The sequence below is a fragment of the Myxine glutinosa genome, chromosome 1, assembly GCF_964187855.1.
Source record: "Myxine glutinosa chromosome 1, kmMyxGlut1.1, whole genome shotgun sequence".
NCBI lineage: Eukaryota > Metazoa > Chordata > Myxini > Myxiniformes > Myxinidae > Myxine > Myxine glutinosa.
Genome location: NC_136261.1, coordinates 126,866,400 through 126,883,817, shown reverse-complemented (window position 1 = coordinate 126,883,817; position 17,418 = coordinate 126,866,400). Strand labels below are relative to the sequence as shown.

The 17,418-nt window shown below is 48.1% G+C and overlaps 1 protein-coding gene across 6 annotated transcripts in view; it reads left to right on the top strand.

The window, feature by feature from the left end:
• FCHO2 (FCH and mu domain containing endocytic adaptor 2) overlaps window positions 1-17,418 on the top strand; it is a 146,341-nt gene that overhangs the window by 113,716 nt on the left and 15,207 nt on the right. For all 6 annotated transcript variants that reach the window (XM_078776953.1, XM_078776943.1, XM_078776970.1 and 3 more), the window contains 3 exons: window positions 990-1,089; window positions 1,332-1,443; window positions 17,038-17,193. In XM_078776953.1, coding sequence (XP_078633079.1) covers window positions 990-1,089; window positions 1,332-1,443; window positions 17,038-17,193 — 368 coding nt within the window. The remainder of the gene's footprint in view (window positions 1-989; window positions 1,090-1,331; window positions 1,444-17,037; window positions 17,194-17,418) is intronic.

Genomic DNA, 17,418 nt, shown 5'->3' with positions numbered 1-17,418 from the left:
CAGTCACTCTGTGAAAGTCGCCGACCCTGGAACCAGCAAAAGAGCCCCAGACCATCATGCTTCCACCTTCATGTTTGACAGTTGGTGTCACACACTGAGGAACCATCCTTTCGCCTACTCGACGGCGTACAAAAACCCTGCGTGTTGAACCGAAGATTTCAATATTTTGATTCATCAGTCCATAAGACCTTCTTCCAGTCTTCAGTAGTCCACTGGTGGTGCTTCATGGCCCAGGCAAGCCTCTTTTTCTTATTTTGCCATCTTAGCAATGGCTTTCTTCCTGCCACTCGACCTGTCAAACCTGCAGCTCGAAGTCTTCTCTTCACAGTTGAAACTGAGACTTGCTTACTTCGACCAGTGTTAAGCTGTGCTTGAAGCTGTTGTCCTGTGAGCCGCCTATCATGCAAGCTGTTCACTCTCAGAAAGTTGTCTTCTGATTCTGTTGTGGCTTTGGGTCTGCCAGACCTTTTCCTGTCAGAGTTTCCTCCAGTTTCCAATATACTACTTCCTGCAGTGCAATATTGTCCAAATAAATCTTCAGAGGGTGTAATAACAGTCTGTTCCAATACTGCTTTTATACAGACATGGGGTTTGTAATCAAGTAATTAAGCAGAGGTTGGGACACCTGTAGGAATTGGTTGCATCAACTTTGAAGGCTTAATTTACTTACATTGCTGCAGAAAAGCTGTAAGTTGTTAACCCATTACTTGTTCCCTGAAGAAGGCCTTTTTTTTTTACAATATAACTGTGCGATTTACATTATTTTCCCGTTTTTGCGAACCTTAAACTTTATTTTTAACCACGAGCAGTTTACTGCTTACCTTTGTACCATTTCAGGTTATTCACTGGACTTGAATTGCTTAAATTTCAATAAAAACTGGAAAAATTGAGGTGTTCTAAAACTTTTGACCGGTAGTGTAGATTGCGTTTTCGATCTATTGACATCAATCCTATGTTGCATATTCCACCTGTCCTTCCACTTTGCCTAGCCAAGACAATTTAGTCCCCCACTGGCTCCGCTAGTTCGAGCAGAGAGTTCATCTTCCATGTCATCGGCTTCGTTGAGTGCAGCAACAACGCCAACCTTCAGTATGTTCTGCTTTTCCTTTGTCCTTTCTACAAATACTCAGTGTCGATTTAGTAAATGCATAAGATTGTCTACATATGGTCCATTAAGCTTGTCAAATTCCAGATTTAATGAACAAAAAAAACAAGAACCTTCGCTGTAAAATTCAAAACACTGGCTCAGGATTGAAATTGTTTAATGCAGGAGGGAAAAGCAGTTTTTCCCTTCCATGGTTTCTAACCACCGTTCCTTTCCTCACTGACAGACACATCCCGTGGTCCAAGTCCCTTGACCTTGAGCACCCAGGATGCGGTTCCCATTGCAGCTGCCTTCACCGAGTCCATCAGTGCTTACTTCAAGGGCAGCGAGCAGAGCAAGTGCGGCTAGCTCTTTTTTCACGCTCCATAAATCAATCTTTAACCTTAGAACTATATTGCCCCACCCCTTTGGTGTGTGTGTTCATGTGTTAGTTAGTTGATCCCAAACCTAGTCATTTTTAGTCCATGTAAATTGTCTGACAACTTTTCCTCGTTAGAACAATGCTATTCACCAATGAGCAGACAAAATGTGTCCAACAGTAAATACATAGATACAGACTTGGCATTTAATATGGAATATTTTTTTTGTGGGGGTGAACTTACTTTTCAAGATGTCTTAGAACCAAAAGTTCATTGGAATTATGTTGAAATTATTCTAGATTTTTTAAACGTGACCTTCAAAAGAAACAAAAACCACATTTGACATTTCGAAACAAATAAATAGATCCTTGAAAGTGATGTAAACTGATATCGAACTCAATTCATGGACAGTACTGTGTTAAACTTCTGTACGTTTTCCAGAAGTATCTCTTTATTTTGCACATTAGCCAAATTTTTTTTTAACAAAAACAAAAGTGAAATTACGACTGGGATTACGGACAGTAAAATTACAGTTCAGTACTTCGTGTAACCCCCACGAGCATTCAGGAGAGCACGTACACGTTGAGGCATGCTGTTCACGAGATTTGCCAAGGTTTGGACAGGAATCGCTTGCCATGCAGTGACAATAGCCTGCTGCAATTCACGCACAGAGGTCGGCTGCTGGTCCAAGTGGTCAATTTGACGCGTTAATTCTGCCCACAAGTTCTCTATCGGATTCATATCCGGGGACATGGCAGGCCACTCCATATGCTCTACACCACGGTCAGCAAGAAAGTGTTGGATCATGCGAGCACGATGAGGCCGTGCATTGTCATCTTGGAAGACAAAGTTTCCTCGAAAGGCTGCACGAGCAAATGGAAGCAATATTTCTTCCAGAATGGCCCTGTACTTGAACTGGTTCAGGTTTCCATTCAGAACAACCAGGTCAGTTTTGCCCCCTGCATGAAAAGCAGCCCAAACAGTCACCCCACCACCTCCAGCTTGGACTCTTGGCACTATACAATCTTTGTTGTAGGTTTCATGCACTTGTCTGCGCACTCGGACGCGGCCATCTTGACGATAGACCAGAAATCTAGACTCGTCACTGAAGATCACATGATTCCAGTGCCCTGGCTGCCATTGACAGTGCTCTCTGGCCCACTGCAATCGGCGGTGTTGTCTGGTCAGGCGTGGCTTTCTCAGGGGACGCCTGGCACGATAGCCTGCTTGAACCAGTCGTTGGTTGACTAGCCTTCTGGATACAGGCACATTTGTCAGTTGCTGCCACTCAGCCCTAAGCCGATTAGCTGACTTGGTACGGCCATTGCGGACTAACCGGTGCAGCTGGCAATCATCCCTCCTTGTGGTTCTGCGGGGACGTCCTGGCCTCAGTATTGGAGTGGGACACCCCTCTAAGCATTTCGTTTCAGGATCTTTGACACCTGACCTTGAGTGATGCCATACTGCCGAGCAATAGCACGCTGTTTCATGCCGTAATTTCGTAAAGCCACCACTCCATGACAAACAGCATTGTCGAGTTGACGGACCATCTCCAGAGGAAGCGGCAATAACTTTTGGAGACGTGCAGCAGTTGTTTTCCACTAATACAGAACGCAACAACCCTTGTATACCCGACTGTGAAGCCAATCATCAAATGCACCTGTCCGTACATTTTGCCACGCCACCTATGATATAATCCTGTTGTTGACTTCTTGCTGCGACAGACAATCAGTGACATGGTTCTTTTAACAAATAAATCACCAAAGTGTAAAAGAAACTCACAAGATTGATATACTGAGTTAAGAAATAAACCCAAGTCAAGAAAAAAAAAATATTCCATATTAAATGCCGAGTCTGTATATTGGTACGGATTCGGGGGACGGCACTCCCGTTAGCAAGGGGGGAGGGGGGTTAATCCCCTTGTCCTGTTAAGCTGGCCGTCCGACCGGTCCTGGGGGTATCTCGCCACTCCCGGTCAGCGCTGAATAGGGTAGTAGGCCAATTCTTCCTATGATCTAAGTACCAGCACCTTCCGGTAAGCGAGGAAATACTCCCGCCCGGGCCACAGCGTAATGGATGGATTGCGCCGAGCGAAGCGAGCTGCGACGCGGGCCGTTAACCAAAGACTAAACCCGATTAAAAGCGGTTCGGCCAAAATCGCGCCACAGGTACTCAATTGGGAAAAGACAAAGACGATCGGACGAGAATGAAACCAAAAGAATAAGGAGGAACAGGGGTTTATTAATTATTTACCACAAACCAAAGGAAGAGAAGGAACGAAAGTAATATGAAGAAGAAGAAGACACAGCGCAAATCCTTAAACAGTCTTACTTATACCCAGGACAATACAGACAGCACAAACTCACGTACACGAATGGGGATTGCAGACAGGAATGGCTGGACGAAGGATGAGAGGGGCAGACGGTCCACAGAGCGGGCGGGCAGGGAGGTCCGGGTTTCGCGGCACGACGTCGAGGTCCCACTTGAACGTCCACGCTCCGGTTCAGTGGCGAAAACCCGGTCGTCAGCGCTGGTTGGTATCGCCCACGAGCGTGCCGACTCTCACACGCCGCAGGATGTTCGCGCCAAGAATGAATGTTCGATGTTCCCTCCTCTCTCCCTCCTCTCTCTTACTCCAACTCAACTTCTCAGTTCGTGCTCCCTCACTCATCTGCGTAAGCAGTCCCTCACTCCTCCTTTTATTGCCCTCCCCGAAATCAAGCCGCGAGCTACGAGGGCACGCCTACCGGGTCACTCACCGCGGCGCTGGTTGGTTGGTAAGGGCTCTCTGACTCCACCTTTGATGACGAGTTGGTGCCACGCCCGTGATCCGGCGGCTCCTCCCCCCTTCTTCTCCGTTCTTGGCCTCGTGCATAATGGAGTTTTGGCAGTGTGATGCCAACGAAACAGCCCAATGCAACGGCGGCGAACGCCGCCTTACTGGCACTTTAAAGAGACGATTGGGGAAGTTGAAGGGGGCCTATCCTATTTGATTGATGCAACGTAGAGTCAACTATTGGAAACACAGCCTTACCTGAAACACATAATAACGAAATAACTATGAAAAGGGCCTATTGTTCGCTACGTGTTGCAATGTGGACTAACTAGGGGACGACCTCTGACCTTTACAATGAATGGAGGTATTTACAACAAGAATTATTTACAAAGGGCATATTTACACAATTTACACAGTGCAGGGTTCTCAAAACCCTAACACAGCACCCTCATTCCTCCAGGCACGTCCCGGGCCGAAAAAACTTTAACTTAATGTGACACTCAGGTGTAATCCCCTCTACTCTTAACCTTACCCTGAGTGCGACAATTTTAAACACAATTAAGTATGTCCCCCTGCCACGTTGCATCCTGCCTAACAGATTCACACCCACAGAATTGCGGAATTATTCTCAAACTAAACATTTACGGTGGGGAGCATTATTTACAAGACATCATTTGTATTTACATTGCAACCCAGGACCTGTCATTTTTGGGAAACAAAAAGAACCCTGTGGGAGAGAGGGAAAGCACGCACTGCACCGATACACCACCTTCACATGCCCGGGGATGCAAAATTGATATTGCAATGCATCCCCGAGCATGCAAGCACCAAAAAACACCATCAAAGCACCATCCAGTGCACAGTCATACATTTCAATAAAAAAACGACTGTTGCACGGTTCTTCTTTCTTCTGCTCCCTCTGCTGGCCAATGTTTCTTCCTGTTCTCTCTTGAGGCTTGCTGCCTATTTGCACAATAATAAAACAAAAGCACAAAACGTGTCCACTTTTTTTTATTTAGAGGCCACAGGGGCCAACTATGGGTGGTCCACCTGTTGGGCAAAAGGGGCCACCTCACCGTGGTCCACAAGCCAACTCTTCCCTGGCCATCATGGCCGGTCCCAGCAGAGGGGCCAGGCCCCAACACGTGGGGTCCATAAGGGTTTGGTGCCTGGCCACAAACGTGTGGTCCATATGGTGGTGCTAGGCCGCAAGTCGTGCGGTCCATAAAGTGGTGCATTGGTCCAGGCAGCTGGCAGCGGCGGCTCGGGCACACAGATGCGGCTCCCGCACGCTTCCCCTCAGTGCCCAGAGAGCACGGTCCATGGGTGGGGAGGAAGACAAAGCAAAGTCAGCGATGGGTAAGGGTGCAAGGGTACACATTAGAACAAGGCAATGCAGAGGTGAGATGCGCATGGAGAGCGAGCGGAGAAAGCTCGTCCCTATCGTACGTCACCCCCCCCCCCCCCCGTCACCTAATCTACCCTTGCCCCCTACCCCATATTTACACAACAATTTACAATTACAAATTCGTCACTGTCGTCTTGTCTTGTCTTCCCCATATCTCCCCTAATCAAAATTCGTACCAATCCCAATTTCTAACCAAATTTGCCATCACCCAATTCATCATTAATCCCTCTTAAGGAGGAAGAGATGGAACAACAGCACAATGTCTCACCCACGTCATGATGCGTCTCACATTCCCAAAAACATTTGCACAAAAAGATAATCAAACCATGGCATGGCGTGGAGCACTGTCGTCACCTCAGGTGAGTGGATGTAGATGGTGCGAGGAGATTTCCATCCTAACTATCCTCTAAATGGCTTTAACACTTTTACTCTACCCGGGGTCTTTCCCTGCCAAACCATTGGCCACTTTACTCTATGCGGTTCTAAAAACCGAACTCCCATTGACCAAACTGTGGTGCTCATCAATTTGGGGTCTCACTCCCCGGATTCACCTCCCTGTGCCTTCGCACAATTTCGGGACTGGGTCGTGTGGCGCTCCCAGCAGGTCTACTCACCTGCACACCTTCGCCACTGCAGTTGCCTCCGAGCTTACCTGCTCCTTACCTTAACCTATCTACTTGGGGAAAGCCCTCTGGCGCTCTCCCCACTCGGTGCCCTCTCTGGCACTGGGCTACCCGGGTCCGTCCTCCGGATCCTCGGGCCCCATTCACAACTCTACCGGCTCCCAGAGCCCACCTGCGGCCTCACCTGGCCGACATCCTCACAGTGGCGGAGTGCCCATTTAACCATACACACTAACAGGCCACACGCCCAGCCATTTCCACGTCACTAATGCACCCATCCAAACACCATTCTACCACACGCACCACAGATGCCAATATCCACCACAATTTACCGATACCCGCTACCTACTTTTAAACTACCCTCCCCGGGTATTCGTGATAGGGGTCCATCCTCCCCATCCACTCCCTTCGCACCAACCACTCCACTCCACATATTCCACACTACTCACTCCACACCATCCATCCCATACTCCATTCCATACTAGCTATTTCACACAACCATTCTCCATAAACCTGTTCACTTGCACACCTGTTCACTTGTACACCTGTTCCGTCACACCTGGTGCTCCCTGCACCCTCCTTCCTCCAGGACCATTTGCTCAATACAACTCACAATCGCACTTTTCACCATACGCTGCTCCATCACCTCCTTCACACACACACATCTCTCACGAGCAATTCCTCATTTGCTCAACACCAAAATTCTCACACACACGGCATCATCTAACTACCTGGTGCCCTTCTAACTTAGTGCATCCCCAGTCATCACTTACACTATTGCACATACCACGTTGTTATAATCCACCTAATCTATTCTACGTCCCCACTACAGGTATCATGTCGCTACTTAACTCTACAGTTACCTATGGTCATCTTTAAGTCCCTATACATTTATCCAAACCCTCCCTGGCTTGGTTTGCACCGCCATAACCCCATAATCTATAGCTCATGTGCCCGGGTGGATGTGAGGGATGGTGGATTTACCATCCCTCTACATCGGGCATCTCCCACTATCAATCTTGCCCATCCAATTTTTGCCAATCAAAATTTGCCAATCTTTACTGCCAATCATCTTCGCCAATCAAATTTACCAATCATTTTTACCCATCAAATTTGCCCATCATTAATTTCCTACTCCTACCAAATGTCCATTAAACGTGAGCCTCGGTGCGTCATTACATTCTCAAAGCTCGGCTTCGCCAAGCCGAGCAATGAATGCGGGTGGTTTGTCTACTGCGGTTGGGTCCGTCCGGCATTCGGTTCAGGGAAGGAGGTTTACTCGGGCCGAGATTCCAAGGTCCACCTCGGCGTGGAGCCTTTCGGTCTCCCGCCCGCTGGCCCAACCTCGCCCGGCCGGAACGCCGTAACCACAAGGGGCGCCGTCCCGACCCTTCCTACCTTCCCTCGCCGCCCGCTCCGCTTAGCAGAGCGCGGACGCGACCGTTCAGAGCGAGGCCCGGCGTGGATCGCGCATGGCAGTTCTTTCGAAACCGCCGTGGTTACGATCCCCGCTGGTTCCCGCAGTACCCGAAGCCCGGCACGGACCGAGGGCTCGCGTCGGCTAAACGTCGGTCTAACCGCTGCTCCGTTTAACGTCGATGCCTTACTCGCCTGCTCACACGCATACGTGACCCCTTTCACACTCTCCAAACCCGGCGCTCCGACGCCGCTCGTATATCCCACACACTTTGTCACAGCACTCGCTCGTGCATTCTCCCCTCGCACAAACTCGGGTCTACTCATAACGCTCACATACTTCGTTACACACCTGACCACCGCACACCTTGGCACACATTTGTCGTTCACACACTTCATCAACACACCTCCTCGCACCCACTCCTCGGTCACATCCTCTGTGACAACCATGGATGTGCACTCTTTTGCACACGCAAGCACATGCTTCAATGTGCCCTCCCGCACCCACGCCACCACCAACTCACTCTCTGTGCCACTCTCACCACCACCCTCTGTCGTGCATTCACCCTTACTCACGACGGCACGCTCACTCCTCGGCGCACACTTTTTCCTCACACACACCTCCGTTACACACCTTTCTTCCCCCATTACGTCCTCCGTAACACTCACCACAGGTGTGCACTCTTCTGCACACCCAATCATCACCGCACACCCTTGCTCACCAATACTCATCGCACTCCCCATAGTCGGACATCCTTGCACACATCCTCTTTCCACACACTCTGCACCAGTCGCACACCTCACCAGCGGCCTCTCACGAATGCCCGGGTCTAGACCAACACCCAAGCTCACTGAATCTCCCCTCACACCATATACATTTCTGAGCATATCGCCCCTCACCTCGGCACCTCTTCTCTTTCGCTCCTCCTCCGCCACCTGCAAACTCTTTATTTGGGCAGTAAGTACATCATCACGCTGTGAGCATAGACCTTGCACCAATTCCATCACCTCCTCCTTTATCTCCTCCTTAGTCTCCCTCCGTCTCTTCTTAATTTCACTTACCCCCTCTTCCACTTCCTCTAATTTTTGTTTCACCTCCTTTATTTCCCGGTGCGCCCCCTCGATTTCTTCCTCTAAGGCCACCTTGGTCGTTTATATGTGCGTCCTGACTTCCCGTTCTTTTGTCTCCATTGCCTCTACCACCTCTTCTAACCTCTTCGTCAGTCCCTCGTGTACCATCTGACATTCTTTCTTTGTCGCCATTAATTCCTTCTTTATTTCTTTTTGCGTCGCTTTCAACCCCCCTATTACTGCCGTGTTCTTTTCCACCTGCTCCCCTAACTCCTTTTGTCCCACTGTCAGCTGCTCTACTCCCCGCATCAGGTCTTCTATGCCCCCCCTGTAACCTAGCCGTGCTGTTCCTCACCTCTTTCTCAATGCGCTCCTCGCCCCGCTTCACCTCCTCGCGTACCCCCGCGACCTCTTTGCCCACTCCGCGCCTTATATCCTCCCCCATCTCTCCCATCTCTTTGGTAGATGCCGCCCTCATCTGCTCCAAATCGTTCCTTTGGGCATCCAATTTGGTTTCCAGCCTGATTTTTACTTCCTCTGTCTGCTCCCCCATTTGTTTGACTTCCTGGGCGGATTGCTCCCCCATCTCCCTCCCATCTTGTCTTCCAGCTCCGTTAACCCATTCTTCACCCCTTCCATCTGGGTCTCCTAGGCGGCCATTCGATTTTCCAACCCCGCTAACCCATCCTTCATTTCCCCTATTTGGCTACCCACGTCCTCCAGTTGGTCCCCCAATTTACCTTACAGCCCTTCCAACCTGTTGTCTAACCCCTCAAATTTGTTGTCTAAACCCTCCAATTTGCTAGCTAACTTCCCATTTTGGTCACTGGTACCTCTTGCTTCGTCCCTCATTGCTCCAATTTGGCCTCCCAATTGCTCATTATCAGCCCTCATTTCTGCCCTTGACTTGTCCCTCATTTCTCCCATATCCTTCCTCAATCCCACAAGTTGGTTTCCCATTTCATTTCTCAATCCCACAAGTTGGTTTCCCATCTCATTTCTCATTCCCCAAATTTGGTTGCCCATCTGCTCACTCATTCTGCTTTCCATTCCCTCCGTTTTGACTATGAAGGCCTGCATTTGCACCATGAATAGGTCCCAGTTCATCAGTGCCACGGGCGTGGCTGCAGCAGCCACGTGCGAGGCACCGTTTTGTGCGCCTCTAACCTCGTGCGAAGCGCCGCCATCCTGTGCGCCTGACACCCCCTCTACCACAGCCTCGTCGCTCTCCTCCTCTCTCTCCCCCAATTCCTCCCTGGGGTCCTGGGTTACCTCTAACTCCTCTTCTAACTCCCCTACCGGCATCCGATCGCCTTGACCATCCATGGCACGATTTAAGTTTGGTGGTGTTAATAAAAATTTCGGCTGCTCGTAATTTCGACCAAATTTTTTTCGATGTTCTTAAAAATTTGGTTCGGGCCTCAAATCCCACTCCTGACACCAATTGTTACGGATCCGGGGACGGCACTCCCATTAGCAAGGGGGGGTTAATCCCCTTGTCCTGTTAAGCTGGCCGTCCGAACGATCCTGGAACTATCTCGCCACTCCCGGTTAGCGCTGAATAGGGTAGTAGGCCAATTCTTCCTATGACCTAAGTACCAGCACCTTCCGGTAAGCGAGGAAATACTCCCGCCCGGGCCACAGCGTAATGGATGGATTGCGCCGAGCCAAGCGAGCTGCGACGCGGGCCGTTACCCAAAGACTAAACCCGATTAAAAGCGGTTCGGCCAAAATCGCGCCACAGGTACTCAATTGGGAAAAGACAAAGACGATCGGACGAGAATGAAACCAAAAGAATAAGGAGGAACAGGGGTTTGTTAATTATTTACCACAATAGGCCGGTCATTTTACGAATATACCCACCACAAATTGCAATAGTAATGAAACTTGGCATTTTTGCTTCTTTTGACCCATGTAATAACATAGTAAAAGTCAAGGAATAACGAGGCATTGGAACACATTCATTTCGAGCAACCACTTTTTGACAGTTATGCACGAAAATAAGCTAATAAAAATGGCACAAAATAATGCACTTAATTTGTTATTTCGTTCACATTCTCAAAAGATGTCAGAAATGTAAGTGTTTAAGAGTGTAAGACAGGCCTTATGCCCTGGTTTTACAATACATTTGACATGTAAAGGTGTATATATATTGAGATAATTGACATTTAAGGTAGCTTTATCCCAATAAAATTGAATTTTTTCGAAAATATACATATCAATGAATTTTGAAAGCTAATATAATGGTCTATCATATTCTTATATCAAATTAGATTTTACTCTAGTCTAATTAGGTGAACAAAGCCTAATTAGGTGAATAAAATTTAATTACACGAACAATGATCTCCATAGCAACGACTTTGGACCTTGGATACGGTCGCTTTTATATAACCAATCTCAAAAAGTGTGGTATCAAAAGATTCGGAATAGCCTATAGTGCAATCCAGCTGAGAACCAATCAGAAGCCTCAACCAGATAATCCCTGCCTCGCCTCGCCTCAACTGCCCGAACTGATGCGTCCTGTCTTTGTGTCTATGATGCGTCCAGCGACTGGCACAACTGTCTATTCAGCATCCGGAGGTCCACCATCAGTTCCAGAATGGATTTCACGTAGTGCGGCATTCAGATCGGTACTGGGCCGGCTTGTCCACAGATCTTGTGATCGAGCAAGTGCTCATGAGAAGTGTGAAAACCACAGGGGGACTAACAAGGGGTCGTGGAATGAGCGAGCCGCAAAGGATCACGTGGCTGCTGTCCACCCCCATATGTGCAGAGGTCAACATGGCTTTGCAAGAGTACACATCAGTGCAGTATGGGACCAGTGACCAGCACAAAGAACAAAGCGCAGCTCGACAAGGACGGGACACAGATGACACGCACAAACTTATTCGCTACCTGTCATCAAAGGATCCCTTTGGAAACGATCCAACTCTGCAAAGCATTGACACTGGCATCACAGCTGGAGATTCGGTCAATGCTGACCAAGCAGCGTCAGTCGGCAGGAAGATCTTAGATGGAATGCTTGACAAAAAGGTTCTTGATCACACGTTCAAGAAGAAAGATCAGGTTGTGACTCTTGACACACGTTCATCATTGAAAACTGGCAGACAATCCGTTCTGATAGATCCACAACTGTTGTTCCAACGTCTGAGTACGGCAGGATCACGCTGTGATGACCTCAAAGATGTCTTCAAGTACGAACTAAGCAGTTTCCCACCAGCACTGTTTAAGACCACTGATATCCTGCTTGAGGCCGACAAGCCAGCGCTAGCCGAAGACATTTGGAAACAACTCCCCCTTGACGTTCGCAACACAGTGCTGCCACAGAATGTGCAATATGTTCTGGATGGTGGGGCATTGCTACACAGAATTCCTTGGAATTCTGGCGAGACATATGGAGGAATCGCCAGTCACTACGTGCGATATGTTGGAGACAGGTATGGTAACGCTGTCATAGTGTTCGATGGATATGTGAGCGCACCCTCCACCAAAGATGTAGCGCACAGCAGGCGCGTTCGATCTCACAGCAGTCCCCTTGTCAACTTCACAACGGACATGGTATGTACTATGAAGAAAGATGACTTCCTTGCCAACCAAACAAATAAACAACGTTTCATCAATCTACTGAGTGATGACCTTCAACGGCGGCACAACGCTGTTCATCATGCCAGGGCAGATGCAGATGTTCTCATAGTGGAGACAGCCATTGCATGTGCAAACACCAAGGACACCGTGATAGTTGGCGACGACACCGATCTTCTTGTTCTCCTTTGCAGTCGTGCAGGGCCCACATCTCACAACCTGTTCTTCCGACCTGAGCCTAAGCTGACGTCAAGGAGGCAAGCAAGATGTTGGAATATCGAGCAAGTGCAAAAGACACTTGGACGCAATGTTTGTGACAAGCTTCTTGTTGCACATGGACTCCTGGGTTGTGATACCACGTCAAGAATTTACTCGATTGGCAAATCAACAGCCTTGAAGAAGCTGAACTCCAGTGCGTATTTCTCCGAGCTTTTGGCAAACTTCAACACTCCTGAAGCGTCAAAAGAGGATGTCATGACAGCTGGAGAGAATGCCCTGGTTTGCTTGTATAATGCCCAGCCCGGGGAAACACTGGACATGCTGAGGCTTCAACGCTTCCACCAGAAGGTTTCAACAAGCACTGTCAGAGTTGAGCCTCGTACCCTGCCCCCTACATCAGCATCTGCAAAGCAACATTGCCTACGGGTGTATGTTCAGGTTCAGCAGTGGCAAGGAGTTGCCATGGATGCCAATGGTTGGGGATGGGCTATCCGTGACGAGAGAATGGTTCCCGTGATGACCGAGATGAAGCCTGCTCCAGATTACCTTCTAGATGCCATCCACTGTGGCTGCAAAACAGACTGCAGCACCCTACGATGCAGCTGTCGCAAGTACAGCCTGGAATGCTCTTACGCATGCAGTGAATGCAAAGGACTTCACTGTTCTAATGTGACCTTGTCAGAACCAGAAAGTGATCCAGAAGAAGAATAAGCTCTTAGGTTGGTGCTTGAATCGCAGTTCATTCAATTATTAAATAAAACACTTTTTTTTTTTTTCAATTTTTTTTTTTTTTTTTCAATATTATTTTCAATATTATTTAACGATTTTTTTTGTATATATAGTACGATATGAACTTGTTCACATAAAGCCATTACATTGCAGGCCTCAGGGACATAAAATTGCAGGATCTCATAAGGATTTAGCACGGAAACAGTTTTTGGTCTGAAAATTTTATGCAGATTTTCGCTTAAAACCTTCTCTTAAAGATTGCAAAAATTGGAAATGTTCCAATGCTCCGATTCTCCTTGACTTTTAGTATGTCATTCTCCACTAAATTTGACATTGAAAAATGCATGTTTCATTACTATTGCAATTTGTGGTGGGTTCGACCCCAAAATGGCGTAGATTGACTGGACTACAAACCAAAGGAAGAGAAGGAACGAAAGTAATATGAAGAAGAAGAAGACACAGCGCAAATGCTTAAACAGTCTTATTTATACCCAGGACAATACAGACAGCACAAACTCACATACACGAATGGGGATTGCAGGCAGGAATGGCTGGACGAAGGATGAAAGGGGCAGACGGTCCACAGGGCGGGCAGGGAGGTCCGGGAATCGCGGCACGACGTCGAGGTCCCGCTTGAACGTCCACGCTCCGGTTCAGTGGCGAAAACCCGGTCGTCAGCGCTGGTTGGTATCGCCCACGAGCGTGCCGACTCTCACACGCTGCAGGATGTTCGCGCCAAGAATGAATGTTCGATGTTCGCTCCTCTCTCCCTCCTCTCTCTTACTCCAACTCAACTTCTCAGTTCGTGCTCCCTCACTCATCTGCGTAAGCAGTCCCTCACTCCTCCTTTTATTGCCCTCCCCGAAATCAAGCCGCGGGCTACGAGGGCATGCCTACCGGGTCGCTCACCACGGCGCTGGTTGGTTGTTAAGGGCTCTCTGACTCCACCTTTGATGACGAGTTGGTGCCACGCCCGTGATTCGGCGGCTCCTCCCCCCTTCTTCTCCGTTCTTGGCCTCGTGTGTAATGGAGTTTTGGCGGTGTGATGCCAACGAAACAGCCCAATGCAACGGCGGCGAACGCCGCCTTACTGGCACTTTAAAGAGACGATTGTGGAAGTTGAAGGGGGCCTATCTTATTTGATTGATGCAACGTAGAGTCAACTATTGGAAACACAGCCTTACCTGAAACACATAATAACGAAATAACTATGAAAAGGGCCTATTGTTCGCTATGTGTTGCAATGTGGACTAACTAGGGGACGACCTCTGACCTTTACAATGTATGGAGGTATTTACAACAAGAATTATTTACAAAGGGCATATTTACACAATTTACACAGTGCATGGTTCTCAAAACCCTAACAAAAATATATTTTGTGCCTATTGGTGGTACACTGCCAACCAAAGCTCACGAGATCTACCCACTCTGGGTTGAAAGCAGAGTTGTCCTTCGCTTAGGCAGACTGCCAATCAAGGCGAACGAGTTCCACCTACCTGGAGAAGGCCTGGTTTGAGGTACCAGACGACCGCCTGTCACACCTCCACATTTAGTTAGAAACAGATCAGCACAATAAGTCGTGTTGAAGTAGTTTGATTAGGAGAGGCTATCTGAGACGCAAACCATATGGGATGTTTTCTGGATGAGGAGTTGCTCAGTGCCCCACCCCTGTCCAAGTCATTCCTAACACTGACCCCCAAAAATGATTGATTAAAATGAGGAAGAGGACTGGGCCCAAGACTGACTTGGGGCATTCTAGTCTTGAGAGTGACAAGAGATGATAGTATTCCGTAAAGAGCCATGAGAGGAAGTGGTCGTGAATGCTTTAGGAGAGCAGGATAGGGTTCCAGACCATGTCTAATGTTTGGAATATGTCCAGAGATGACACTGATGGCCTCTCTGTGGTTTAGAGTCTCCATACATTGTTGGGAGAGCAGAAACAGAATGCTCTGTGTTGAGTGACCTGATCTGAATCTGAATTTATCATCCGAGATGATGGCATTGGAGAAAAGGAAGGACTTGATATCAACTTCGATTTATGGATTCCATGACCTTGCTGATGATTGAAAATAAGCTCATAGGCCTGCAGTTAAGTGCAGAAATGTTGTGACCTCTTGCTTTTTTTTTTTTAACTTGGAAACAAACCATCAGATGCTTTTACTTCCAATGATAAATTCGTCAGTTTTTGTGAATACCAAGTTATTAAAATGGCTCTTATTTTTTATCCCTTATCCTCTGGTAGTCCGTTACTGCCACCGCAGGTGGGTGGGTGGAGGTTATGTTTTCACTGCTGTCTGTTTGTTTGTTTGGGTGCAGGATATCTCATAAAGTTGTGGATGGATTTGGATGAAATTTGGTGGACAGGTCGGGTGTGTGAAACTTGATTAAATTAATCAAACAACTTGATTAGATTGTGTTGAAGATCTGGATACGAGACTTTTCAAAAGTGATTCTTCACCATTGAGAAATGGGGCCAAAAACTATATATAGCACAATATCTCAAGTTGTGGATGGATTCGGACAAAACTTGGTGGACAGGTTGGGTGTATGACGAGGACGATTTGATTTGATTTTGGTGAAGATCCGAATCCAGATTTTATATACTTTTTAATTTGTAAAATGATTGTTCAACATTGAGAAATGGGGCCAAAAACGACACGGATTGTACTGTTTTCTACTCGTATATCTAAAATATAGTGGAATTAAAAGTCCCAGGCTTTGAGCAATGAATGAGTCGAGTATTCATGCAGTAGAATATTATCTTGGGCCCGATATGTTCTACTCTACTGGATCAGGCATTGCATGGTAAAGGTATGTGCTCTGCCGAGTGCCCTTCTAGTTACTTCATGTATAGACCGATCCGATAAGGACGATCGTGCCCCCTTCGCCGATAGGCGTCGCTCTTGCGTCCGTCATTACTGGGAGGCGTCCCGATCCAAACTTAACTCCAGCTGGCTGCGCCAGCACAACTATCATCGCGATCGTACATGAAAAGTGTCCGTGATAATCGTTCTCAAGTGTTTCTCCATACGTGTGGAGCGGTAGTGGACACCTGGCACCTGAAGGCATGCAATACAAACCCCGCTTTCGGCGATATCGCCGGGCGCCCAAGGCGCACGGCCATGCCACCCTGAAGGCACCTGGCACCTGGGGGTACCCGGTTTCCACTCTTCCACCTGCACCAAACCTATTTTGTTAGCAACTGCGTACCCTATGCTACGCCATGCCGAGCCCCCTTCCACCTTAGCCCCGAGTTTCTCGACCACTACGATAACGACTCCTCTGACCGACCCGACTAGGTGCCCCTTCATCGACTCCTCCATACGGCCAGGTCTTGGCGGCCGTACCACAGCCGCCCCGCATGGATTCTTCCCTCAGAGTCCACCTCCGCGCGGGCCGCCACACCGGCTCCTCACTGGTCGTATAGCTCGGTGGACCGGTCGTATCGTCCACGATTCCATCTTCTCCGATGAATCTAACAAACAAATATATTTTGTATCGATATTCTTTCGGCAAAGTGAACTGAGACCGGTAACTGCATGTAATCTGAACGCTGGAGAGCAAGCCGAATGAAGCGGACGCCTCCCAACTATGGCGGCGTCTATAGAAGGCGCCCGTCCATTGAACCCTCCGTCGGATCGGTCTATAGCAAACAGACAAGGAAGTGAGGAGCATAATTTAAATATGGTAAGGCACTGTTTGCATAAATGTTTTCTTCATTTGGTATTTCAATGTGTTTTGGTTTGTAGGTGTGTGGTGAAGATTGTTGGTGAGATGACACTTTCGTTTCCAGCCGGCATCACAAAGGTGTTTGCCAGTAACCCAGCACCGGCTGCTCTCAGTTTCCGCTTGCGCAATGCTGGCCGCCTTGACCACCTTCGGCCTAGTGGTCAGGTCATGTACAGGTTCGCACACGATGCTTTGCTCAACTATATGTTGCAATCGTTGAATAAATTCACTAACTCACATCTGTAAGAAAAGAGGTATTTGTATTTCTGCTGTCTTGGTTGTTTGATTACTGTTCCGGCTTGGAATGTTTCTATTAATTCAAAACGAGTTGCAGAATCTGGGGGTACAGAAGTTTTGTAATCTTTTCTTAATTTGCCAACTTCTGGTGAAACTCCGACCTC